This window comes from Salvelinus alpinus, chromosome 18, assembly GCF_045679555.1.
Source record: "Salvelinus alpinus chromosome 18, SLU_Salpinus.1, whole genome shotgun sequence".
NCBI classification, from domain to species: Eukaryota; Metazoa; Chordata; class Actinopteri; order Salmoniformes; family Salmonidae; genus Salvelinus; species Salvelinus alpinus.
Genome location: NC_092103.1, coordinates 23,769,540 through 23,797,021, shown reverse-complemented (window position 1 = coordinate 23,797,021; position 27,482 = coordinate 23,769,540). Strand labels below are relative to the sequence as shown.

The 27,482-nt window shown below is 46.1% G+C and overlaps 1 protein-coding gene across 1 annotated transcript in view; it reads right to left on the bottom strand.

Annotated features, from left to right (window-relative positions):
- Nucleotides 1-27,482, bottom strand: part of LOC139544027 (matrix metalloproteinase-17-like) — a 100,570-nt gene that overhangs the window by 20,145 nt on the left and 52,943 nt on the right. The window contains exons 3-5 of the mRNA XM_071350699.1: nt 25,644-25,779; nt 5,314-5,600; nt 671-847 (exon numbers count right to left, since the gene is read on the bottom strand). Coding sequence (XP_071206800.1) covers nt 671-847; nt 5,314-5,600; nt 25,644-25,779 — 600 coding nt within the window. The remainder of the gene's footprint in view (nt 1-670; nt 848-5,313; nt 5,601-25,643; nt 25,780-27,482) is intronic.

Sequence of the window (27,482 nt, the reverse complement as noted above, 5' to 3'; positions counted from 1 at the left end):
CGGACTGGGGGCGAAGGTTCACCTTCCAACAGGACAACAACCCTAAGCACACAGCCAAGACAATGCATGAGTGGCTTCAGTACAAGTCTCTGAATATCCTTGAGCGGCCCGACCAGCCCCGGACTTGAATCCGATCAAACATCTCTTGAGAGACCTGAACATATCTGTGCAGCGACGCTCCCCATCCAACCTGACTGAGCCTGAGAGAATCTGCAGAGAAGAATGGGAGAAACTCCCCAAATATAGGTGTGCCAAGCTTGTAGTGTCATACCTAAGAAGACTCAAGGCTGTAATCGTTGCCAAAGGTGCTTCAACAAAGTACTGAGTAAAGGGTCTGAATACTTATGTAAATGTGATATTTCAGTTTAGTTTTTTTATTATAAATTTGCAAAAAAAATCTAAAAACATGTTTTTGCTTTTTCATTATGGGGTATTGTGTGTATATTGAGGAGGAAAAAAACGATTTAATCAATTTAAGAATAAGGCTGTAACATAACAAAATGTGGAAAAAGTCAAGGGGTCTGGATACTTTCCGAATGCACTGTATGTATTACACTCAGTGTTGGGAAACATTGCGGGGTAAGAAGCAGCTGTGGTGTTATGTCGCTATGTACTGTATACCCCTTAGCAGCCCTTTTCCCATGATGGTGAGGCGATTTGAGGTACGTACCGTAGAGCTGCCAGACACGGACCTTGTCCTCATAGGGGAGGTTGTACTTGAGTGGGTCCCCCACAGGGCCCTGGTAGTACGGCCTCATGATGGACTCTATGGCTGAAGTGTGGGCCAGGCCAATAGCATGACCAAACTCATGCACTGCTACCGCAAACAGATCCATCCCGTGAGAGTCTGAGGGGAGAGAGAGAGAGAGAAAGAGAGAGAGGGAGGATCGACGTGAGAAAGATAACAATGAGATTTCTCCATCCATCGGAGCAGAGAAAAGCTTTGATATGGCTTTCATATCATGAAAACACACCTCACTGACAGACAGAAGAATGCTATTACTACCTTCTCAACTCTCCATTTTGAGTGTTGGACTGACCTACTACACCTCTACTATCAAGTGTGGGGATTGCAGAGTGTGTTTCTCTTACTTCTGAACTCATCTCCATATTGTTAGAGTTAAGAGGAGAAGCAGTCAGGCACAAACGCTTTTAATGCTTTTAGGCACAAAGCATAGAGAGATAGCTATGGAAATACAGTCTGAGCCACAAGCTGTCATCCACAGAGCATGCAGGGACACCTGGAGCGACTACAGCAGGCTAAAAACACCTCTTCCCTCCTCGGCAGAATTTGCAAAAAAAAGAAAGAAAACCTGCTCGTCTGGCTCTGCTAAGCGAGACTAAGAGTTCAAACCTGCGGCTAAGAGATTTAGATTGCGGCTCCACCATCCACCAAACTCGTTGGTGTGGTGTGTGTGTCAGCATGCCACAGCTAGCTAGGTTCCCTGTCTCTGTGTGCGTGGCTAGCCTTAGATTAGCACAGGCTTGGCTGCGCCTCAGCGTCATACTCAAACACAGACAATGGAGCGAGGTGCTGGTATATTCCCTCCTGGTTTGTCACCAGGGTGATTGAAGGCCCAATACATGTCCTAATCTACAGGAGCACATTGTGCAGAAATGTAGTGGAGAAATGGAGTATGTATGAGAGGAAGGGAGGGAAGGAGGGAGGGAGGTTATGGTACCATTTAATTTACAAGGAGTATGCAGGGTGGAGGACGAAGGGAGGATGTGCGAAAGAGAGGATGGGAGAGAGGGGGAAGGAAGCAGGGAGGTCATGGTATCTACGGTGCCATTTATTTTACACAGAGTCACTGTGGTGTTCATCCCTGTGACTACACAACAGACTGACTGCCTGTGTCCAACCTTGCCACACAGAGATTTGGCTGATGTTCTAGATTCAATTAAATGCTGTATTCATTCAGTTGGACCCTGCTGGTAAAAGAGGTGTCTGGTCTGGGATGGTTAGCAGCAGGCGGTGCAGAGAGAGGGAGAGAAAGAGTGCAGGCTGGGGACCCTCTAAAAGCAAGCCACAGCTGGCCAGGGTCCTGCTTGGTAGGCTTTAGGAGGTCTGTGGAGGATGATAGTAAAGGCTATGTGTGTGATGAGAGGAACAGACCATATTCCCTTTAGACTACATCTGGTTCAGCCCTGTGACTGTTTACTCAGCCAAAATGCTATCAGCTTTGTGGAACCTGATATAATCGGGGGAGAGAGAGGGACGCTTTAGTTCACTCCATGCCCTGTTACTCCATCTCCAAATATGAATAGCGCCCCATTCTGATGTCTCTCTTCATTCCTCAAGAGAGGGCTGCTGTTCCTCTGTGGTGGTGGTGGTGGTGATGGAGTACAGCCTGTTTGGCCATGGTGTGCAGCCTGGTCCCTGAGGAGCTGAGGAGCCAGTCAGCCAGAGCAGGGAGACTAAGTGACTGACTGACAGCTTGATATTGTGGATGAGCAGTGTGGAGCAATTTCTCCCTTCTACACTATAATTTCATTCTCTCTCTCTCTCTCTCTCTCTCTCTCTCTCTCTCTCTCTCTCTCTCTCTCTCTCTCTCTCTCTCTCTCTCTCTCTCTCTCTCTCTCTCTCTCTCTCTCTCTCTCTCTTTCTTGATCTCTCTTTCTCTCTTTCTCTCTTTCTCTCTTTCTCTCTTTCTCTCTTTCTGTCTGTCTGTCTGTCTGTCTGTCTGTCTGTCTGTCTGTCTGTCTGTCTGTCTGTCTGTCTGTCTGTCTGTCTGTCTGTCTCTCTCGCTCTCTCTCTCTCTCTCTCTCCCTCTCTCTTTCTCTCTCACTAACACAAACATGAACACACTAACGCGTGCACACGCATAGCGAACCAAAGCCAAATAGCGAATGTCATCAAAACACACCTGCTTAATGAGCCTTTTGTTTCGGCCAGCATAATCATTCTGCATTAGCGAGCAACCAGCGGAGAGATAATTAATTAAAGCAATCTGCCTGCTGTCAAAACAAAAACAGCCTTTCCCTGGCTCCACTTATGTGACCCGGACCCCGAGAGTCTGCCCCGGCCACCCCATTGGATGTCTCCCCTGTCAATCAACCAGTGGAGAGCAGAATGCTAGCAAACTTAAATGGAGAATTTAGCATTCTGGTAGCTACGCTGTTCTCCAAACACCCAGATTCAATTCATTGCTAATTACAACACATTAGCAGATGGCCCTCATAGGGGGGAATGTTCTAAGGCTCTGCCAAGAACAATACACTGGGATACGTTTTCAGAAAACAGGCAAGGGGAGAGAGAAAAGAGGGGCGAGAGGGAAAGCAATTACTGGAATCCTTATTTCTCTGATAAGGTCCATCCTTCTTAAGAAGATTAGGGCCCCAGAAATCTGCTGAACTGCCATGTTTCACTTCTAGCTCCTGACCTTACAAGTTTACAACTTCTCCAAAGATTATCTTCTTGTTCGAAAGTTGCAGGAACAACAACCCACTCCAATATCTAGGAGGGGATAGGGAAGAGATCCAAGGCCAGGCCTTGAATCCTGTTGCAGACTGTCTAAAAAGCACCTTGATAAAAGAATCACCTGTATGACTCGCTATTATGACAGAAAACTAGGGACAACTAGTTAACGTTTAACTCCCTTATCTAACCCAAAGCACCAACAACATTTTCGGTACGCATGTCAAAGCACACAATCCTTCAGTGTCGTAAACACAACATTTACCATACGACACATACATAACACTCACCAAGGCAAGGCATTGGTGTCAGTTTTAGTAAGAGAGCTTCGTGGTTAGCACAGCCTACTGAGTGGAGGGACTAAGAGCCGTGGTGTCCACCCGACGGACTGTGAAGCTGAGAAGAAATTAAGAGCTGTTTAATTAACTGGCTCCTCTGACTCGGCGACTCACGTCTGCCGCCAGAGAGTCAAGGCAAACAAACACAAATAAATAGAGGACTAAATTCCTTGTTCAATCCAGGCAATGAAATTATACTAGAAATCTAGATGGTGGTGTGGGGCATTCAATAGTTTCAGTTAAAGGATTCATATCATAAGCAAATACTGGAGCGATCTCATTCCTTGTGTGGGTTGAGAAGGGTAAATCATAATTTTCATCATTACCATTGTCCTTCACTTCCTCCTCATCATCATAATTTATTCATGCAGTGTGCCAATGATGTGAGATTCTTGGAGAAAATATGGATTTTTCAATAATCTTCCTTCCTCCATTTTCTCCCACATCAGTGAATCTACCGCTCTATCCGCCCATCTTCTAAGTGTATTCCCCTGACCACCACCGTCTCTCCCCTCCCTCCCCTTGTACTCCACCTTCCAGGCGCCATGTAAGCATCTGCTGCCTGCCTGGTCTGGCCTGTTGGGAGCCCTAATTGGAGCAGACTGAGCCGCTGTCCAGGAGGCCTCCTGCAGGACAGGGGGAGACCAGGGCACGGCCTGGCGGCCTGGCCCCATCAACATGGCACACCAGCTGGGTCAGTCTGCATCACGCAGCCCTGCTCCTCTCCCACCCCCCCACACTGAGGTCTGGTTTGGTGTATCTTTGGGAGGGTGATGTACTGTATCTGTCCTGTCAGATAGGTCATGGGGCCAGCATACATCACGCATTACATCACTTCACCTCTCCAGATGTGTTTGGTTGTCTTTCTATCTTTATCAAGGCAAGCGATGTGGAGGTATTGGGCTTGGCTAGAGTGGAATATGACTCTATAAACTGTAGGATCTGGATCTCTGGGTGCTCTCAGTAGTTCTAGTCTCATCATAGGTGGGGAGACGAAGGGGGAGCTCGTTCTCTTTTACCTTACTTGAGAAAAAGAGACATTAACCAACACTGTCTATGCTCACCTGCTATCCTCTTCCTCCTTCTGTCTCAGGCAGGAAGGAGAGGTAAGGGCATAACAGAAAATGCATTAGTTTCTCCATCAGAGATGGACAGGAAGGGAGAGATGGAGGGGGGCACCTTGAGTCTGCTCAGGCTGATGAGAATGGGAGATGGAAGAGGGGGAAGTGGTGGGCAGTCGATCAGCCTAGCAGCAGCAGGCGGACTTAATGATTAATGAGAGCATCTGTGAGTCTGGGAGCGGCTAGTCAGACTGAGTGACCCATGGCTGACCAACCAACTGCTAGAGCCGTGAGGTGTCACTGGGCATTGTACGCACACATGCACTCATGCACACACACACACGCACACGCACACACGCACGCACGCAGACACAAACTTCTGGAAATGTACTTCATACAAATAAATATAATGAACAGATGAACAGTATAGCACATATACAATCCATGTACAATACACACTAGTCACTGAAGGCACAGTAAACTACCAACCACTCACCTGGTGATCTGAAGGTCCAGGCCTCATCATCATCAAAGTGGGTGTCCCCTGCCGTGAACCTCTCTCCGGGGAAGAAAGCGTGTGCCACAGTGCCCCCCGGCCCGTCAAAGGGGTACCCGTCGTTGTGGTCAGCCTTGGTGAAGTCGATCTGGATGTCTGCGTCGTTGCCCGCCACTTCATGGAAGTTGAGGGGTGAGATGTCACTCCAGACCTTGAGAGCGTAGTACATGAGAGCCCGTACCGTATCTCGACCCAACAGAGGAGACTCCTTAGGAAAGGTACGTATCCTGGAGGTGGAGAGGAACGAGAGGAGAAGAGGGAGAGGAAGAGACCAAGTGGGAGAAGAGGAGAGGGGAAGAAGGAGAGGATGAGAGAAGTAGAGTGGAAGCAGATGAAAGTAGGAACAGGAGTAGAGGAAAAGAGGGCGAGAGGAGGGCGAGAGAGGAGAAAAAAGATAAGAGGAGGAGAGAGTGAGAGGGGGAGAGGAAAGGTCAACATTAGAATACTGTACAAGTACACTGGCAGAGCTGCATTCACTGGTCAACAAAATGTTAGCTGATGGCAACAGGTTGTCAGTTCATGAATGAGTATAGGGCTTGTTTGCAGATACCCACTGATTGTATCTCCTTTTCCATTTCATGGCTTGGTGAGCCCTCGCAGTGGAAAACAGATTGACCATAGCGTTCAAATGCATCAACATCTTTGAACTGAGTTGTGGAGAGATGAGAGAGAGGAGAAAGACACAAAATGAGCTTTCAGGAATAGCTTTCGAGGCACTCTCCTCCCTTCTCTCTCTCACTCTCTTTCTCCCTCTCTCCCTCGTATCTCTGTCTCTCCCTCTGCTACAGCAGTAATAGGATTTGAATAAACAGTGGGGCAGTCATACTCTCGCCCTCTCTCTTCCATTCTCCTCTTTCTATTTCCTAGCAACCAGAGTCATATAACTACCATTAGCCAATGTTCCTGGCTACTCAATATGTGCAATGAACAAAAATATTAACGCAACATGCAACTATTTCAAAGATTTTACTGAATTAATGTTCATATAAGGAATCAGTCAATTGAAATAAATGTATTAGGCCCCAAACTACGGATTTCACATGATTTCACTGAGAATACAGATATGCATCTGTTGGTCACAGATACGTAAAAAAAAGGTAGTGGTGTGGATCAGAAATCCAGTCAGTATCTGGTGAGACCACCATTTGCCTCATGCAGCGTGACACATCTCCTTCGCATAGAGTTGATCAGGCTGTTGATTGTGGTCTGTGGAATGTTGTCCCACTACTCGTCAATGGCTGTGCGAAGTTGCTGGATATTGGCGGGAAATAGAACACGCTGTCATCTAGAGCATCCCAAACATGCTCAATAGGTGGCATGTCTGGTGAGTATGCAGGCCATGGGGCTGTGCATTATTATGCTGAAACATGAGGTGATGGCGGCGCATGAATGGCATAACAATGGGCCTCAGGATCTCGTCGCGGTATCTCTGTGCATTCAAATTGCCATCGATAAAATGTAATTGTGTTTGTTGTCTGTAGCTTATTTCTGCCCATACCATAACCCCACCACCATCATGGGGCACCACCATTGCCCACACAACGCCATACACGCTGTCTGCCATCTGCCTGGTACAGTTGAAACTGGGATACATCTGTGAAAAGCACACTTCTCCAGCGTGCCAGTGGCCATCGAAGGTGAGCATTTGCCCACTGAAGTCGGTCACGACGCCAAACTGCAATCAGGTCAAGACCCTGGTGAGGTTGACGAGCACACAGATGAGCTTCCCTGAGACGGTTTCTGACAGTTTGTGCAGAAATTCTTTGGTTGTGCAAACCCACAGTTTCATCAGCTGTCCGGGTCGTTGGTCTTAGACGATCCCGCAGGTGAAGAAGCCGGATGTGGAAGTCCTGAGCTGGCATGGTTACATGTGGTCTGCGGTTGTGAGGCAGGTTGGACGTACTGCCAAATTCTCTAAAATGACGTTGAAGGTGGCTTATGGTAGAGAAATGAACGTTTAATTCTCAGGCAACAGCTATGGTGGACATTCCTGCAGTCAGCATGCCAATTGCATGCTCCCTCAAAACGTAACAAATCTGTTGCATTGTGTTGTGTGACAATACTGCACATTTTATACTGCCTTTTATTGATCCCAGCACAATGTGCACCTGTGTAATGATCATGCTGTTTAATCAGCTTCTTGATATGCCACACCTGTCAGGTGGATGGATTCTCTTGGTAAAGGAGAAATGATCACTGACAGGGATGTGAACAAATTTGTGCACCAAATTTGAGAGAAATAAGCTTTTTGTGCATCTGGAAAATATCTGATTTTCTATTTCAGCTCATGAAACATGGGACCAACATTTTACATGTTACGTTTATATTTTTCTTCAGTGTATATGGCTAAAGGAACCCATAGATAGTTCACATGCTCAATAGCTTTTGATGCAGGGACGGGGAGGGCAGTGAAGTCAGGGAGTGGGGAGTAGTGGAAGGGTGGGTAATAGCAGCCTGCTAGCCAAGGTCAGAGGCAGCCTCCCCTGCATCACAGATGAGCTCTAGAATCCCATGACATTGGCTGTGTTCACACCCGCTATCTGAGCAAGTACATTAAAAATACATTGACCATCATGGCCCTGGAGCCGGTCTAGGAATAGCATTAAGTAGGAAATATGATTGCTATGCTGAGAATTTCTATACCCGCTGGCGAAGTCCAACATAATGTGTGTATGATAAAAACCTTTTAATGAATAAATACTTTAGTAATATTGTGAAACCTTTATTTGACATTCACAATGCAAGTGCACAAAGCAAGAGCAAACCGCACAAACAAACATTTTCCAATTCTTGGAGGTGAGTAATAGACGATAGAACCTTGAGAAATTTAGACCATAGAATTACAATTACTTTTTATTTCTATGCTTTAGAAACTTAAGACAGACAGAGGTAACCTTTCTGTGTGTGACAGACTGCTGTTTCGACCACAGGCCCTGACTCTGACTCTGACTCTGACACTTTCACCAGCCTGGATGAGTCTGGAACCATTATGGTGTCACATCATTGGCTGTGCTGACAGGGCATGGCAACTGGAGGCTATCCGTGTGTGTGTGTGTGTGTGTGTGTGTGTGTGTGTGTGTGTGTGTGTGTGTGTGTGTGTGTGTGTGTGTGTGTGTGTGTGTGTGTGTGTGTGTGTGTGTGTGTGTGTGTGTGTGTGTGTGTGTGTGTGTGTGTGTGTGTGTGTGTGTGTGTGTGTGTGTGTGTGTGTGTGTGTGTGTGTGAGCACTGTAAATCCTTGTGGAGACATAAGGTTATGACACACAAAGGGATAATTGACCCTGAGCTGTAGTTTGACTGAGGGACTTTACAGTGGTAGAATTTTGGAAGAGGGTGTACTACACTAGCATTCCACCCGCACGCATGCACTCCACCCGCACGCACTCCACCCGCACGCACGCACTCCAACCACATGTACGCACTCCACCCACACTCCACCCGCAAGCACGCACTCCACCCACACGCACTCCACCCGCAAGCACGCACTCCACCCGCACGCATGCACTCCACCCACACGTACGCACTCCACCCACACGCACGCACTCCACCCGCACTCACACACTCCACCCGCACACACACTCCACACACACTCCACCCGCACGCACGTACTCCACCCGCACGCACAAACTCCACAAGCACCTACTCCACCTGCACGCACGCCACCCGCACACACCCCATCCGCACACACAAACTCCACTCACACTCACGCACTCCACCCGCACTCACGCACTCCACCCGTACGCACCCCATTCGCACACACACACTCCACTCACACTCACGCACTCCACCCGCACTCACGCACTCCACCCACACGCACGCACTCCACCCGTACGCACACACTCCACCCGCATGCACACACTCCACCCGCACACACACACTCCACCCGCACGCACTCCACCCGCACGCACTCCACCCGCATGCATGCACGTACTCCACCCGCATGCACGCACGCACTCCACCCGCATGCACGCACGCATGCATTAGACGCATGCACAAGATGCATGCATTATTCTCCAGAACAGAATCTAAATGCTAAAGCACACTAGGGCTGGGCGATATGGTCAAAATATCATATCACGGTATGTAATGATGATATTTGATGGTATTTTCTGTTCTTTAATAATAAAAGTAATAAAAGCTTCATGAGTAATGAGTGACCCTAGAGTTGCAACACATACATTCTAAGTGATTTCAATGAGTCTTTCTCCATTCTGATTGTTTTATTAAAAATATATATTTCTCAATTGCCTGCACTAATATGAGATCATTTCAACACTGCCACGTAGGGTTGCACGATATTGGCAAACAACCTAGGCCTTATTTTTAACCAAATGTTGCAATTGCGAATTTACTTGCAATTTAGAGCAAAACACTTGGGTGAACTGTAGGAATCATGGAAATATAATTATTATTCTAATTCTATAATAGAATAGTGTTGTTCGACATGACAACAAATTAAAATGCCAGGGAGGAGTTATTATGACAGGGTAGGAATTGAACGTTTTCTCTTAGCTACTTCATGTAGCGAACATATCCATGCTTCACGTATTCCTCTTTGATTTAGAAGATACTGTTGCACTAACAACATGTTGATTTATGTTTACACCATCACTGGCATTATTAGGCTGTATAGCTAATTACGTTTGCTATGGTTCAGTACATTTAATAGCTAGCTAGCCAGGTAGCTAACTAGCGTTTCGCATTAGCGGCTAACAAGATTTAGGCCCAACTTTCTAAGAAAAGACAAACTAGCTGTTTGCAGATATAAGAAACACAAACGCATAGTGTAATTATAGAACGTTAGTGAATTTATATTTAGAAGCAAAGTGAAAACAGCATCGTTGTCATCAACATTGTTGCATGTGCTGCATTGACCCTGCAGACTGAACGAAGTGTCTCGTGGTCGAGGAACAACAAATGCGCTCCTTGAGCGACGGGGGCGGGGCTAGGTCTGTGTGGAACGCGGCATGGAGAGAGAGCAGAGAGAGATGACTTAAGTGGCGAAGTAAACTATAAAAATTTACTTTACACAAGGCCTATCCAGTTTAAGAAACCAAACCTGTAAATACCGTGCATCAATACCAGTATATAGTAAAATATGGTGTACCGCCCAGCCCTACTACACACTAGATAGGAAACACTGTACAAATGCTTTCAGGGTCGCTTAGGTCATCAATAAGCTACAGAGGGTCTGATAACGGCAGCTTATTTCCTGTGCCATTTCCCCATCCCTCTCAATTTGTCCATGGCAGGATTTCTGAGCAATGAACACCTTCATTTGATGGATGACTAAGTGCAGTCTTTTTTGAGGGCTGACCATTAGGTAGTCCGTACAGGGATGAGCAGTCCGTGACTCTGACCGGAGATGGATATACAGTAAGCACTGGCTGCCGGCCTCCCCGAAGTCTTCCAAACGCAACTCAAATGTTGACTTTTAATTTGCAAGTCCAGCCACAGCTCCTGCACTGCCTCTCCCATAGTCTGATGACTCAGATTAAGAGTGCTGAAACTAAGTCATTTTTCTCTTTCCCACTTAAATCTGTCATCAGGATTCACCTCCCATGGCTCCCTGGCCCCGATTTGAGACAAGCTGTTTTTCTCTCTCCACTGACACACACACACACACACACACAGATTCTCTTTACTGACAGACACATGCTCACACACATGCACACACAGGCAGGCAGGCGCGCGCGCGCACACACACACACACACACACACACACACACACACACACACACACACACACACACACACACACACACACACACACACACACACACACACACACACACACACACACACACACACACACACACACACACACACACGTGCGCGCGCATGCACATCAAGCTCCAAAGAGAGTTTCCTAAATTAAAAGAGACCCCTGTGTGAGTCTCTATCAGCCCTGACGAGACAGGTCCTCTTGTCTTTGTTCCTCTGAAGGGGACTGCCCCTGCCCCTTACACCTACATCCATCTGTATGATGGTGAACAACGGAAATGGCAGCATCACGATTAGCTCTTAGGAAACTTTGCAGTAATTTGTTTTTTTCTGCTTTATTTTTTACATTAGCTCAGGAAATGTTTTGTGTCATTACATACAACCGGGAAGAACTATTGGATATTAGAGCAGTGGTAACTCACCAGGACTACCAGCATTACGACCAGGAATACGACTTCCCTGGAGCAGATCCTTTGTTCACTCTCCTCAGAGCAATTTAACTTATTCCAGAGGCCGACCCAAAACATCACTGGAGGAGGAGAGGCACTAGAGGCTGGTTCAAATTAGGAGTTGCGCACACCACCCACCGCTTCCGAGTATATTTCTCGCTAATGTTCAGTCAGATAACAAAGTTGATGAGCTTAGAGCAAGGATTTCTTTCCAGAGAGACATCGGGGCCTGTAACATACTTTGTTTCACGGAAACATGGCTCTCTCGAGATACTCTGTCGGAGTCGATAAAGCCAACAGGATTCTCAGTACATCGCGCAGACAGGAATAAATATCTCTCCGGGAAGCAGAAGGGTGGAGGGGTGTGTTTCATGATTAACGACTCATGGTGTAATTCTAGGAACATACAGGAACTCAAGTCCTTTTGTTCACCCGACCTAGAATACCTCCCATTCAAATGCCGACCATATTATCTCCCAAGAGAATTCTCCTCCGTCATTGACACGGCCGTTTACATCCCCCCTCAAGCCAATACCACGACGGCACTCAAAGAACTTCACTGGACTTTATGCAAACTGGAAACCACAGGTTGCATTTATTGTAGCTGGGGATTTTAACAAAGTAAATCTGAGGACTAGGCTGCTGAAGTTCAATCAACATATCGATTGTACTACCCGCGCTGCTAAGACTCTCGACCATTGCTATTCAAACTTCTGGAATGCTTACAAGGCACTCACCCGCCCTCCACGACTCCATCTTGCTCCTCTCTTCCTATAGGCAGAAACTCAAACAGGAAGTACCCGTGTTTAGAAGTATTCATCGTTGGTCTGACCAATCGGAATCCACGCTTCAGGTTTGTTTTGATCACATGGACTGGGATATGTTCCGGGTAGCTTGCGAAAATAATCTAGACGCATACACGGATACGGGGACTGAGTTTATAAGGAAGTGTATAGGACATGTACCAAGTATCAACTGTGACTATTAAAACCTACCCTAACCAGAAACCGTGGATAGATGGTAGCATTCGCGCGAAACTGAAAGCGCGAACCACCGCATTTAACCATGGCTAGCTGACTGGGAATATGGAAGAATATAAACAGTGTAGTTATTCACTCCGCAAGGCAATCAAACAAGATAAACGTCAGTATAGAGATAAAGTGGAGTCGCAATTCAAAGGCTCAGACACGAGACATATGTGGCAGGGACTACAGACAATTACAGACTACAAAAGGAAAACCAGCCACGTCGCCGAGATCGACGTCTTGCTTCCGGACAGGCTAAACACATTACAGGCTAAACACATTCTTCACACGCTTTGAGGATAACACAGTGCTACCGACTCGGCCCACTACCAAGGACTGTGGGCATTCCTTTGCCACGTCTTCAGAGCATGCACAGACCAGCTGGCTGGTGTGTTTACGGGCATATTCAATCTCTCCCTATCCCAGTCTGCTGTCCCCACATGCTTCAAGATGGCAATTGTTCCTGTATCCAAGAAGGCAAAGGCAACTGAACTTAATGACTATCGCCCCGTAGCACTCACCTATGTCATCATGAAGTGCTTTGAGAGACTAGTCAAGGATCATATCACTACCTTACCTGCTACCCGAGACCCACTTCAATTTGCTTACCGCCCCAATAGATCCACAGACGATGCAATCAATCTGCACAGTGCCCTATCCCATCTGGACAAGAGGAATACCTACAGTATGTAAGAATGCTGTTAATTGACTACAGCTCAACATTCAACAACATAGTACCCTCCAAGCTCATAATTAAGCTCAAGGCCCTGGGTCTCGACCCCGCCCTGTGCAACTGGGTCCTGCACTTCCTGATGGGCCGCCCCCAGGTGGTGAAGGTAGGAAACATCACCTCCACTCTGCTGATCCTCAACACAGGGGCCCTACAAGGGTGTGTGCTCAGCCCCCTCCTGTACTCCTCCAACTCATTCATCAAGTTTGCAGACGACACAACAGTTGTAGGCTTGATTACCAACGATGACGAGACAGCCTACAGGGAGGAGGTGAGGGCTCTGGGAGTGTAGTGCCTGGAAAACAACCTCTCACTCAATGTCAACAAAACAAAGGAGATGATTGTGGACTTCAGGAAACAGCAAAGGATGCAGTGGAGAAGGTGGAAAGCTTCAAGTTCCTCGGCGTACACATCACTGACAAACTGAAATGGACCACCCACACAGACAGTGTGGTGAAGAAGGCGCAACAGAGCCTCTTCAACCTCAGGAGGCTAAAGTAATTTGGCTTGCCACCTAAAACCCTCCCAAAATGTTACAGATGCACAATTGAAAGCATCCTGTCGGGCTGTATCACCGCCTGGTACGGCAACTGCATTGCTCGCAACCGCAAGGCTCTCCAGAGGGTGGTGCAGTCTGCCCAACGCATTACCGTGGGCAATCTACCAACCCTCCAGGACACCTACAGCATCCGATGTCACAGAAAGGTCAAAAAGATCATCAAGGCCATCAACCACCCGAGCCATTGCCTGTTCACCCCGCTATCATCCAGAAGGCGAAATCAGTACAGGTGCATCAAAGCTGGGACCGAGAGACTGAAAAACAGCTTCTATCTCAAGGCCATCAGACTGTTAAACAGCCATCACTAGCACATTAGAGGCTGCTGCCTATAGGTAAAGACTAGAAATCACTGGCTACTTTAAGGAATGGAACACTAGTCACTTTAATAATGTTTACATATCTGGCATTACTCATCTCATATGTATATACTTTATTCTATACTATTCTACGGTATCTTAGTCACTAATAATGTTTACATATCTGGCATTACTCATCTCATATGTATATAATGTATTCTATACTATTCTACTGTATCTTAGTCCGTTCTGCTCTGACATCGCTCATCCATATATGTATATAGTCTTAATTCATATCTAATTAGATTTATGTGTATTGGGTATATGTTGTGTAATTTGTTATATATTACTTGTTAGCTATTACTGCCCTGTCGGAGCTAGAAGCACAAGCATTTCGCTACACCCGCAATAACATCGGCTAATCACGTGTACGTGACCAATAACATTTGATTTGATTTGATTTTTCTAAACTGTCTAGGACGAAGAGAAAATTTGAAGAATTATCCTCACACCTCAGTGACCGCTGACACAGGAACTTAACAGTGCCTTTATTCTTCAACTTTGACACACTGGGCTGAATAACAACTGAGAGGTAAAAAAGCTCATCACAAAGTTACATATCTGTGAATTTATGGGATTTAGGATAATAATAGGATAATAATTTGTCAGGAGTGAGGTCCCTCTTCCTCTATCTCAGCTGTCAATCACAGCTCTAATGATGGCAGCACAGGGAGAGGGGAGGGATTCATGTGGTGTCCCCTTGTTATAGGTATCTCTTTATGGAAACAGCCTTATCATTGGATCACCCAGCTATGGTATAATGCTCATGTGATGGGGCTTCCTTAGGTTCTTTTGGTCTGTCCTTTGGTTCACATACACCCGACTCTCTCCTCTCCTATACTGTATCCCTAACACCTATCTTGGCTGGACACTTGTGGACAACCTATACTGTGTCTAACCTATCACTCTTATCCATGCTTATTCTTAGCCCCATTGTACTCATTTTATTGAATGTCGGTTCAGATAGGAATCAGAAGGTACAGTAAGGTCATGTTGACAGAGTTACTGATGCTTATCATGAGTGTCTCCTTCTTCCACTGCAGCATGTTAACCCAGCCAGCCAGTTAGCTAGACAGCTAGCCAGCCAGACAGACAGCCAGCCAGTAGGATCCTTTGGGAAGTGAATTAGAGCAGTAGACAGACAGATAAGGAGGGAGGGAGGCTGCTCTGCTTTCCCCACCTATCTGTTTAGGTGATTAATCTAGCCGCTAACGAGCAGGAGGCAGTCTGCTGGGTGATGAACTGGGCTAACAGTGTGATTAGGAGGCTGTGTCATCTGTCTGACTAATGCTGGGGCTGTTACGGGTACATGTCCCAACAGCTGGGTCCACCAACCCCTGCTCTCACCAGCCAATCAATCTTTATCCTTACGCCATTCAGGTCTGAAATTGGCCTATCAATTGCCCTATTATTATAAAATTGATTAAATTGTTTTTTTCCCTCATCAATCTACTCACAATACCCAATAACGACAAAGTAAAAACGGGTTTTTAGAAAATGTTGCAAATTTGTTAAAAATTAACTTTAATATCAAATTCACATGAGTATTCAGACCCTTTTCTCAGTACTTTGATGAAGCCGCTTTGGCAGCAATTACAGCCTCAAGTCTTCTTGGGTATGACGCCATTCCTCTCTGCAGATCCTCTCAAGCTCTGTCAGGTTGGATGGGGAGCGTTGCTGCATAGCTATTTTCAGGTCTCTCCAGAGATGTTCGATCAGTTTCAAGTCCGGGCTCTGGCTGGGCCACTCAAGGACATTCAGAGACTTGTCCCAAAGCCACTCCTGCTTTGTCTTGGCTGTGTGCTTATGGTCGTTGTCCTGTTGAAAGATGAACCTTCGCCCCATTCTGAGGTCCTGAGCGCTCTGGAGCAGGTTTTCATCAAGGATCTCTCTGTACTTTGCTCCATTCATTCATCTTTCCCTCCATCCTGACTAGTCTCCCAGTCCCTGCCGCTGAAAAACATCCCCACAGCATGATGCTGCCACCACCATTCTTCACCGTAGGGATGGTGCGAGGTTTCCTCCATACGTGACGCTTGGCTTTCAGGCCAAAGAGTTCAATCTTGGTTTCATCAGACTAGAGAATCTTGTTTCTCATGGTCTGAGAGTCTTTAGGTGCCTTTTGGCAAACTCCAAGTGGGCTGTCATGTGCCTTTCACTGAGGAGTGGCTTCCGTCTGGCCACTCTACCATAAAGGCCTAATTGGTGGAGTGCTGCAGAGATGGTTGTCCTTCTGGAAAGTTCTCCCATCTCCACAGGGGAACCCTGGAGCTCTGTCAGAGTGACCATTGGGTTCTTGATCACCTCCCTGACCAAGGCCCTTTCCCCCGATTGCTCAGTTTGGCCGGGTGGCCAGTTGGAAGAAGTTTGGTGGTTCCAAACGTCTTCCATTTAAGAATGATGGAGACCACTGTGTTCTTGGGGACCTTCAATGCTGCAGACATTTTTTGGTACCCTTCCCCAGATCTGTGCCTCGACGCAATCCTGTCTCGGAGCTCTACGGACAATTCCTTCGACCTCATGGCTTGGTTTTTTCTCTAATTGAATTTACCACAGGTGGACTCCAATCAAGTTGTAGAAACATCTCAAGGATGATCAATGGAAACAGGATGCACCTGAGCTCAATTTCAAGTTTCATAGCAAAGGGTCTGAATAAGGTATTTCTGTTTTATTTTACTTTATAATAGCCTGTTTTCACTTTGTCATTATGGGTTATTGTGTGTAGATTGCTGAGGATTTTTATTTATTTAATCCATTTTAGAATAAGGCTGTTTCAGGAAGTGATGTCACTGAGTAGTGCCACTATATATAATACCTTCCACCCCCTCCTGGGATTTGGATGCCTGATGAAGACCTAAGGGGCGAAACATTGTTATGAATACATTTCACCTGGGAGCATGAGCAGCAGTGTGCAGCGTTTTCCTTCCTGCTTTCCATGGGTTTTCCTACAACTCCAGCAACTCCAACTCCGATGTTCTTCAGCTTTGGACATTATTTTGTAGCCTAAGGCCCAGGAAAATGTGGCCCTTTATAAATGCAATTCATGCAATTCTATGTAATTTTACATGACTGGAGACTTTGGCAGAATCTTTTTTAAAACCGCACAAATTATCAAAATGACAGGCTACTTTGACACTGACAAACTGAGAATCTGAAATCAACATAAACTACATTGTCTTGAATCCATCAATAGCCTAGGCCTAGGTGTGTGGAGACAAATATTGTAGGCTACAATCTGACAAGGAAATAATAGTCCTAAGAATGCTTTCCAGTTTCACTGACTCCCCCACTGATGCGCAGCTCACTCACTGGTGATTGCCGATGCGTTTGTGTCAAAAGTCTAAAACAATATTTGGAAATAGATCAAATATTTTGGTAGCCTACAGCAGACAGATTAAAGTCTTCTCTTTTCAGCAGGAGCCATTTGCTTTCCAACCTGTGCAATTGGATTTTAAATATTGCCAAAGGCCTGTTTTGTCTGCATGCTGTTTGTTCACTGACAGATTTGCTGCACGTTCCCGACTGTAGGCTATGCCGTGTTATTGGGCTACACACAATCCACAGCTAGGCTATTAAAGAAAAAAGCTATTGATCCTCTGTGGCTAAATAATTGGCCTTCTCATCGTGTAATAGGATATTCTGAATTATTTAATTTCTTTCTGAACAGACAGCAGTAATTCTATAATGTTGGCAAATTTAGGTACTCCAGAACCCTTCCCGTGTCTATTATTCTATAAGGTAATAAATGATGAAGTGCAACGCTGGAGAGATGAGAGTTGCAGGCTCATGTCTATCACAGCAGAGAGATCATAGAAAAAAAATCTCATTCTAGTTCTGTGAGAGATACAGGCGAGCTTCTCACACAGCCATGGCTACGTCCACGGGGGGGTGCGTAGAATTATATTTTTTTGCGTAGAATTATAATTTTTTTACATTGCAAAAAGTGAACATTATTTTTCATGCCACGAGATGTACCGGATCTGGCCAAATAGGTTCCGGAACGAAACAGTCCAAGACGGAGAGTTGCCGGATCCTGATCAATCAAATTAAGCATTGATCAGGAGTGTGAGAAGGTGGAAAGCTTCAAGTTGGGCTGTATCACTGCCTGGTACGGCAACTGCACCGTCCGCAACCGCAGGGCTCTCCAGAGGGGGCAAACTACCTGCCCTCCAGGACACCTACAGCAACCGATGTCACAGGAAGGCCAAAAAGATCATTAAGGACATCAACTACCCGAGCCACAGCCTGTTCATGCCACTATCATCCAGAAGGTGAGGTCAGCACAGCTGCATCAAAGCTGGGGCCGAGAGACTGAAAAACAGCTTCTATCTATAGGCCATCAGACTGTTAAATAGCCATCACTAGCCGGTTACGCAACCCTGACCCTTAGAGGCCGCTTCCCTTTATACATAGACTTGGAATCACTGGCCACTAACATCTGCTAAATATGTGTCTGTGACCAATAACATTTGATTTGATAAAGTCTTGGGGCGAGCAAAATCAACAACCTCTGTATCATCAAGAGAGTTGCTTTGTGAGGTGTTAAAGTTCACAGTTAGCCATTGTTATGTACTGGGGTTTACTGGGGTAAATCTCAGATGGAAACTCAAGTTACTAAAGTTAGAGCCTGTTTTGGATTTGCTGTGAGTTCTGTCTTGATTCTGCTACTCACTCCAGGCCAAATACCCTTTCCTTCACTTTGTCAATATGGGAATCCAGCCCATTGGAGAATAACCTTCACAGAGTACACGCTAGGGGTGCTAGCCCACTGACAATACTATATATCTACAGTATCTATCTGTGGAACTCTGCAGGGTGGACTCTGCTGTACTTAACTGAGTGTGTGTCCCTCCCAACACAGCTCCTGTAGGTATGGCCCTAATTTATGTGCTCTCTGACACCAGGAGTTGCATGGCTAATATTTCAGGAACAAAGTACAATGCCCAAGGACTAGTCAGCCCTTTTTCCTCTGAGGGGCCAACATGTAAATATCTCTGTTACAGTATTCAGAGGACTGAATATTCAATGTGATAGAATAATACTATACTATACATGTTTGGTATCTACGTGAAACTTGTTCACTAAGGATACCTCTGATGCTATCTATATGGATGTATGATCTCTCTGGTAACTTGTATCTGTACAGGGTGAACTCTAAATTATTCTCAAAGAGGTTTTATTATCCTCTCAGGAATTCTGTCTTATTTACATAGGTCTCATCTCTCACACAAGCCTTTAAATAATGTGACACACTTTGGAAATTTGGCCTGGGATTGTTAAGGTTACTGTAAACTTGGTATTGTTTTATTAGTCAATGGTGGTTGGTTTTGGGTTGAAAGGTTATACCTTCAGATGTTATGAATTTAATTAAATGCCTTTGTTTTCTCTCTTATCCTGTATCCAGTGAATAGAGGAAGGTTGTATGATCAATTCTCTTATCCTGTAAGTTAACTGTAGGATCTACAGTACCAGTCAAAAGTTTGGACACACCTACTCATTCAAGGTTTTATCTTTATTTTTTACTATTTTCTACAAGAAGGAGAGTGATGGAGTGCTGCATCAGATGACCTGGCCTCCACAATCACCCAACCTAAACCAAATTGAGATGGTTTGGGATGAGTTGGACCGCAGAGTGAAGGACAATCAGCCAACGAGATCTTAGCATATGTGGGAAAGCTGTCGTCAAGGCAAAGGGTGACTATTTTGAAGAATCTCAAATATAAAATGTATTTTGATTTGTTTACTACATGATTCCATATGTGTTATTTCATAGATTTGATGTCTTTACTATTATTCTACAATGTAGAAAATAGTAAAAATAAAGAAAATCCCTTGAATGAGTAGGTGTGTCCAAACTTTTGACTGGTACTGTATATGCTTAGAATAATGCCTTGTAATGCTTGTTAATTCCTTGTAACTTAAGCTTTATACCTTGTATGTGAATCCATTGTACAATATTAATTGAATATCTAGCCTATGATATAGACAATTCTCAGACCAATTCTTGCTAGTGAACATCAACTCATTGCCTAATGATTGCTTGTTTATTTTAATTATCTTTATAGAGTCAGATAAACATTTTAGTAGGCTAATTGCTTAGTCTTATTACGAATTGCATGTGATGTGTATATAATATACTGTATATCATACACATATAAAATATTTCTGCCCACTACACTCCCAGCCAAGCCTCTGCCCCATGACCCTCTGCTCTACTCCAGAATCTTATCTCCAGAAGGGTACATGGATTCAATATCTTTTCTGGGATGATTTCATTTGCACCATGCAGCACGGCCAGACTGGATATAAGTCAATAGATAATCAATGGGTGCTACTTTACAATGCAACCCCCCCAGGTAAAGAAGCATAGAAAATATATACTTCCTCTCTGAGCTCTACAGCCCAAACCAACAAACGTGGGAAGGAAAAGTCCAGCTCTGCATCCAGTGTCCTCAGGACTCTTGTACAGTACAGATCAGTACTAGTGTGTATAAAAACACACTCTCCCTGGTCTCGACAGACAGACAGTACAGGTGAGAGGAGAGCAGGAGCAAGCAGACAGGAGCAAGGCATATGATTGGCACTAAAACGCAGGCGAGAGAGCAAGAGAGAGAGAGTGTGTGTGTGTGTGAGTGAGTATGTGTGCGAGTGAGAGAGGATAAAGGCATGTAGCTGTCAGCAACATTACCATCCATCTCTCTCAGCTCTCTAATGCACACACACACACACACACACACACACACACACACACACACACACACACACACACACACACACACACACACACACACACACACACACACACACACACACACACACACACACACACACACACACACACACACACACACACACACACACACACACACACACACACACACACACACACACACAAACCAGCTTACAGCAGCTCAGTATCCAATCTACCTCCTGCTCTTGCTGGTTAAGCTTCAGAGCATGCTTATAACACCATAAAGGCAGACCTTCTACTCCCCTTCTCTTTACTAACCCTATGTTTGGGTTGAGGTACATCTTGGACAGATGTTACGAGCTGCTGTCAACCCATTGTTAACCCATTGATGACCCCTTCCATGACCCTATGACTCAACTCATTGGCTAATTAACTGTCCAATTGTCCATTACCACGCAATCTAGTAATGGTATCATCCTCCCCTCCCCATGACCCTGGCCTGAACACACATCCAAGCACAGAGGTCCACATGCAGGTGTTCGTGCAATGTTTCACCCATTTTTTAAAGTAACCCCACACATCCAACCCACATCCTCCCTGATATCCAATACACATTTCTCAAAATCATGTGCATCATCAGCCATGGACTAGACTGTATTACAGATGTAGGATCTTGAGCCAGTTTGCTACAGCAGGAAAATAACCCTGCAGCAACAGGAAATGTGAATTATTATGTAGATTATAATTAATAGATTTTTTTTGCAAATCAAGTCTGACATTTTAAAGTGTAAATTACAGACTTTAGAAGCCTTTTTAAACCTTGAATTAACTACAAGTTTGCATTTCCTGTAGTGCAGGAAAATTCTCAGTAACAAACGAGTGAACACACTAAGTTCCTACATCTGTATGCAAAGCAGGTATGTATATGTTCTATACCATCCTAGTACTGTACTCTCTACCATACCATGTCCACCCTACATCTCCATCCCCAGTCAGCTTCACATTGATAGAACAGACTGATGTTGTCTCGTGTGTTTAGTCTATCGTAGAGGTACTGTAACAATAATGCTAGTACGAACTCGACCCCAGGCACAGAGAAACACAGCAAGCAGAGGTAAGGGTAAATCCAGAACTTTTATTTAGAGTCTTAACAGAAACAAGGCAACCACACAAGAACACAGTAATAAAGCATGAGACCTAAGCAAAGATGCAGGCCAACCAGGTGAACAGAGAAGGTAATTAAACACAGGTGAATCCAAAAAGTAATAATCAGGGTAACCAGGAAAATAGAAAACAGGTTAAGGGTGCACTCCAGCGGTAACCTAAGGAAACAACAATCAAATAACACAGAAACTGTGACAGGACCCCTCCCACAAGGAACGGCTCCTGACATTCCACCAGGGGTAGTTGAACGTCGACAGAAACCCCGAATGAGTCCGGGGTCCAGAATGTCCCAAGCCGGAACCCAGGATCGCTCCTCAGAACCGGAACTTCCCAGTCCACGAGATACTGAGTCCAACATCGGAACTGGCGACTGGAGAGGATGCGTCGCACGGTGTAGGCTTGCTGTCCCGCTATCATGTGAGGTGGAGGTGGAGGCCGAGTGGCCTGAACCAGAAGACTGAACACCACAGGTTTGAGTCTGGAGATGTGGAAGATGGGATGAACCCTCATGGACCGGGGAAGACGAGGACAATAGGCCACTGGATTAATGCGCCGTAGAACCGTGAATACCCCAACATACCTGGGTGCCAACCTCCTTGATTCCACGCGCAGACGCAGATCCCTAGTAGACGCAGGAGAGGACTCGAACGGCGATGACGGTTGGCCTGACGTTGAACCCGAGTTGAGGACCTCAGGAACGCTGACCGAGCCTTCTTCCAGGTCCGGCGGCAACGAGAGATGTTGAGCGGATGGAACCGCCACTTCAATCTCCTGATGTGGAAACAGAGGAGGCTGGTATCCGTACAAAACCTGGAATGGTGACAGGCCATTGGAGGAACACTGGAGAGTGCTGTGTGCGTACTCCACCCAGGGAAGAGAAGGATCTGCATGAACTAGAATGGGTGCAGAAGAAAACTGACGTTTCAGGCCCTGGAACGCCTTCTCAGCAGCAGGGGTCCAGCTTACATGCCCAGCCGAGCCCTTTGTGAGCGCTGTCAATGGCGCAGCCACCGAACTAAAGTCTCTCACAAATCTCCTGTAGAAATGAGCAAAACCCCAAAAACGTTGGACTTGCTTGACTGTGCTGGGTCGCGGCCAGTTGACCATTGCTTCTACCTTTTGGGAGTCCATCCGTACACAGCCCTGAGACACGATGTACCCCAGGAAGGAGATCTGAGGAACGTGAAACTCACACTTTCGGCCTTCACGAACAAGTGATGAGAGGAGTCCTTGAAGAACACGGCGAACATGTTGGATGTGTTCAACCATGGACCTGGAGAAGATGAGGATGTCATCCAGGTACACAAACACGAACTGATGAAGGCAGTCGCGCAGCACATCATTAAACAGGGCCTGGAAAACGTCTGGGGCATTTGTAAGTCCAAACGGCATGCCACGGTACTCATAATGTCCATTTGGGGTGTTGAACGCTGTCTTCAACTTGTCTCCCTGTCTGATGCGCACCAGATTGTACACGTTCTGTAAATCCAATTTTGAGAAAACCATAGCTCCCTGGAGTCTCTCATAGGCTGACAACATAAGAGGAAGAGAGCAACGGTTCTTGATGGTAATGTTATTTAAACAGTCTCTGGACCTGAGAGAGAATTACAGCCCTCCTCTCGGAGGAGTGGTGCCAGGCAGGAGGTCGATGGCACAATCGTAGGATCTGTGAGGAAGCAGTTCACTGGCCCTTTGTTTGCTGAAGACCTGACACAGATCCCAGTAATCCCGAGGTATGCGGGAAAGATCAGGCTTGTCATTCCCAGTCGGGGGAACAGGAGATTCAGAAGCCTCCAGACGAGCAGGGACGGAAAGATGTGGAGAGAGTTGCTGGCAGGTGGACTGGCATGAAGGATTCCATCCCATAACTCTTCCCGAGGGCCAGTCAATTTGAGGATTATGGATAGAAAGCCACGGATGTCCAAGAACCAGGGGAAGCTCAGGAGAGTGCACCAAATTTAACTGGATAAACTCCACATGATAATCCAGAACTCGTAGCTGAAATGGCATGGTGAGCTGCTTCACCTTCCCAGACCCTAGGCGTTGACCATCCAGCGCAGTGACCGACAACGGAATGTCCAGCTTAGTGGGAGGCAGCTCCTGTTGGCGAGCTAATGTGTGATCCAGAAAACAGCCGGTAGCCCCAGAGTCCAACTGCCCATTGTCCCACCGCAGGTTGGCTGGAAGCAAGGTGCGTACCGTGTCGGCAGCTGGAGACTGTATCTGACTCGCCAGTATTCTCCCGTCTACTGACGAGTCATCCCGTTTCCCGTCAGCTCAGGACAGGAGGCACGGAAATGTACAGACTGTCCACAGTAAAGACAACGTTGCTCGTTAATCCTGCGCCTTATCTCCAGAGCGGAAAGTCTGGTGATTCCCAATTGCATCGGCTCCTCTGAAGGATATGAAGGAAACCCATAGCCTAATTGAGAACTCTGATGGGGTACAGGACAAGCGGATAAGGCAGTGGAACAAACAAAGAATTGACTCCCTCAGCGGAACCCGATACACTGGAAACAACTCGGAGCCCATCCGTCCTCTCACGACGACGTTCCCGAAGCCGGTTGTCAATCCCGATGGCCAGAACGATAAGCTCATCCAGAGTGTCAGGGTTGTCCCGGGAAGCCAGTTCATCCTTGAGAACCTCGCTGAGTCCGTTCAGAAAGGCTGAGTGAAGTGCCTCTGTATTCAAACCACTCTCAGCGGTGAGCGTCCGAAAGTCAATGGCGTAATCAGCTATGCTCCGGCTGCCCTGCCGAAGCGCAATGAGTCTTTGAGCAGTGTTCCTGCCACTGATGGGGTGATCAAAAACCCTTTTCATCTCCTGGGTGAAGCTTTGCGAATTAAAACAAATGTCTGATTGCTGCTCCCATATGGCTGTGGCCCAGGCCAGACCCCGTCCTGAGAGCAAGGAGATAACGTATGCCACTCTGGAACGCTCGGTCGGAAACGTTGATGCCTGCAGCTCGAAGGCCAGCGAGCATTGGAGCAGGAACCCACAAAACCTCCCAGGATGCCCCTCATAGCGCTCCGGTGCCAGGAGATGAGTCTCCCGAAGGTAGGAAGATGCTGAGCTGGTAGGGAGTGGAGGATTAGGAACAGCCACAGATGCAGCAGCAGTTGCTCCCGTCTGTCCTGTCTGCAGAGCGGACACAAGAGTTCTTAAATCCTCCTACAATGTCTGCAGCCGTGCCTCATGGCGACCAATCACAGTCCCATGGTGTGTGAGAGCCGACCATAAATAGTGGAGTTTGGAATGTTCCTCGGACGACTGAGAAATCTCTGATGGGTCCATTGTAGGCTTTGGTCTACTGTAACAATAATGCTAGTACGAACTTGAACCCAGGCGCAGAGAAACACAGCAAGCAGAGGTAAGGGTAAATCCAGAACTTTTACTTAGAGTATTAACAGAAACAAGGCAACCAGGTGAACAGAGAAGGTAATTAAACACAGGTGAATCTAAAAAGTAATAATCAGGATATCCTGGAAACTAGAAAACAGGGTAAGGGTGCCCTCCAGCGGTAATCTAAGGAAACAACAATCAAATAACACAGAAACTGTGACAGGGACTATACCTCCAGGAGAGGTGTCTCTTGCTCCACTTGTTCTGGGCGACCAGAGCTCGTCTCCTGCGGCCCACCATCACCTCCGTCTCAGACAGGTCTGGGAGAGAACACCTCGGGGTCTTCATCAGGCCCAGGGTAGCTTTGTCTGATCAGGGGAACAGAAACAGATGTACACATTCATATAGAGTCATAAACTAGTGAGCATGTCCATCCATTACATTTCTTATATTGTTTTAGCAGAACGAAAACAACAAAGGCAAAGACAATGTGTTCAACACACACACACACACACACACACACACACACACACACACACTAGGGTTGGCAGAAATATCAGCCCACAGACAGTGTCACGTTCCTGACCTGTTTTCTGTTGTTTTGTATGTGTGTGATGGTCAGGGCGTGAGTTTTGGGTGGGCATTCTATGTTGTGTGTTTCTATGTTGGTTTAGGGTTGCCTGGTATGGCTCTTAATTAGAGGCAGGTGTTTTGCGTTCCTCTAATTAAGAGTCATATTTAGGTAGGTTGTTTCACTGTGTTCGTTGTGGGTGGTTGTTACCTGTCTCTGTGTTTGTGTTCTGCACCAGATAGGTCTGTATCGGTTTTTGTCACGTTTGTTATTTTGGTAGTTGTTTGTAGTGTTCACTGTTCTTTAATTAAACATGTTTAACACTAACTGCGCTGCATTTTGGTCCTCTCCTTCACCCCTGGAAGAAAACCTTTACAGACAGAAGTACGAGATTCTAGAGCAGTGGTCACCAACCTGTCTCCAAGGCATTCCTAGTCGATCGCCAAACATTTTTGCGAAAAAACCTATTGGCGGTAGGTGCACCCGATTCAGTTGCCCTGTGAACAGGTGAACAGTTTCCATTTTGAACCATTTCATGTGTCTGAAGGTACAAACTCTGCCTTCCCGGTGGGCCCAGAGAGTAAATTAGGTGCACTATAAGCTTACCGCTGGCCAATCGGGTGGCTCAGATGACTGTGTCTGCAGTAACGTAGCAGGCATAAAAGAAAGCTGCAGCAAAGTTAATGCTGTGAGATTTCAACACGTTTAGAACCATGACTAGAGAGAGACTGTCAACGAATACAGCAAAGAGATGTGAGTTCATGTTTCAGTTCTTACTCAGCACTGTCAACACTTTGTATTCAACACTTTTATGAGCCATAAAATGTGCGTTTTTCCTATTTCCACTCAGTGCTACAACAAGCACTGCAGCAGTAATGAATGAGTAGGAACGTGTGTCTACAGGCATACGTTGGTGTTATTATTAGTGGCTTGGGTCTTTTTTAATATCGAGGAATATTTCAATATTTCATATTTCATTCATGCACTCCCGGAATGCACTCTCAGGACTTCGTTTTTTTCGGTGATGTCCATCATTTATGTCCAAATAGCTATTTTTGTAGCGTGTTTGGTAATCACATCCAACGTCAGGGAAGCGCGTTCACTAAAACCTGACGAAATGTCCAAAAGTTCCGTAACAGTCCGTAGAAACATGTCAAACGATGTATTGAACCAATCTTTAGAATGTTTTTAACATAAATCTTGAATAACGTTCCAACTGGAGAATTACATTGACTTCAGATGAGCGATGGAACAGAGCTCCCTCTCATGTCAACGCGCATGGTGAAAGCATGGTCAGGTCATGGCAGACCTGACTAATTCCCCTCTCATTTGGCCCCCCTTCACAGTAGAGGAATCAGACAAGGTTCTACAGACTGTTGACATCTAGTGGAAGCCGTAGGAAGTGCAAACTCATCCATATCTCGCTGTGATTTCAATGGGATCTTGGTTGAAAATCGACCAGCCTCAGAATTTCCACTTCCTGTTTGGATTTTTTCTCAG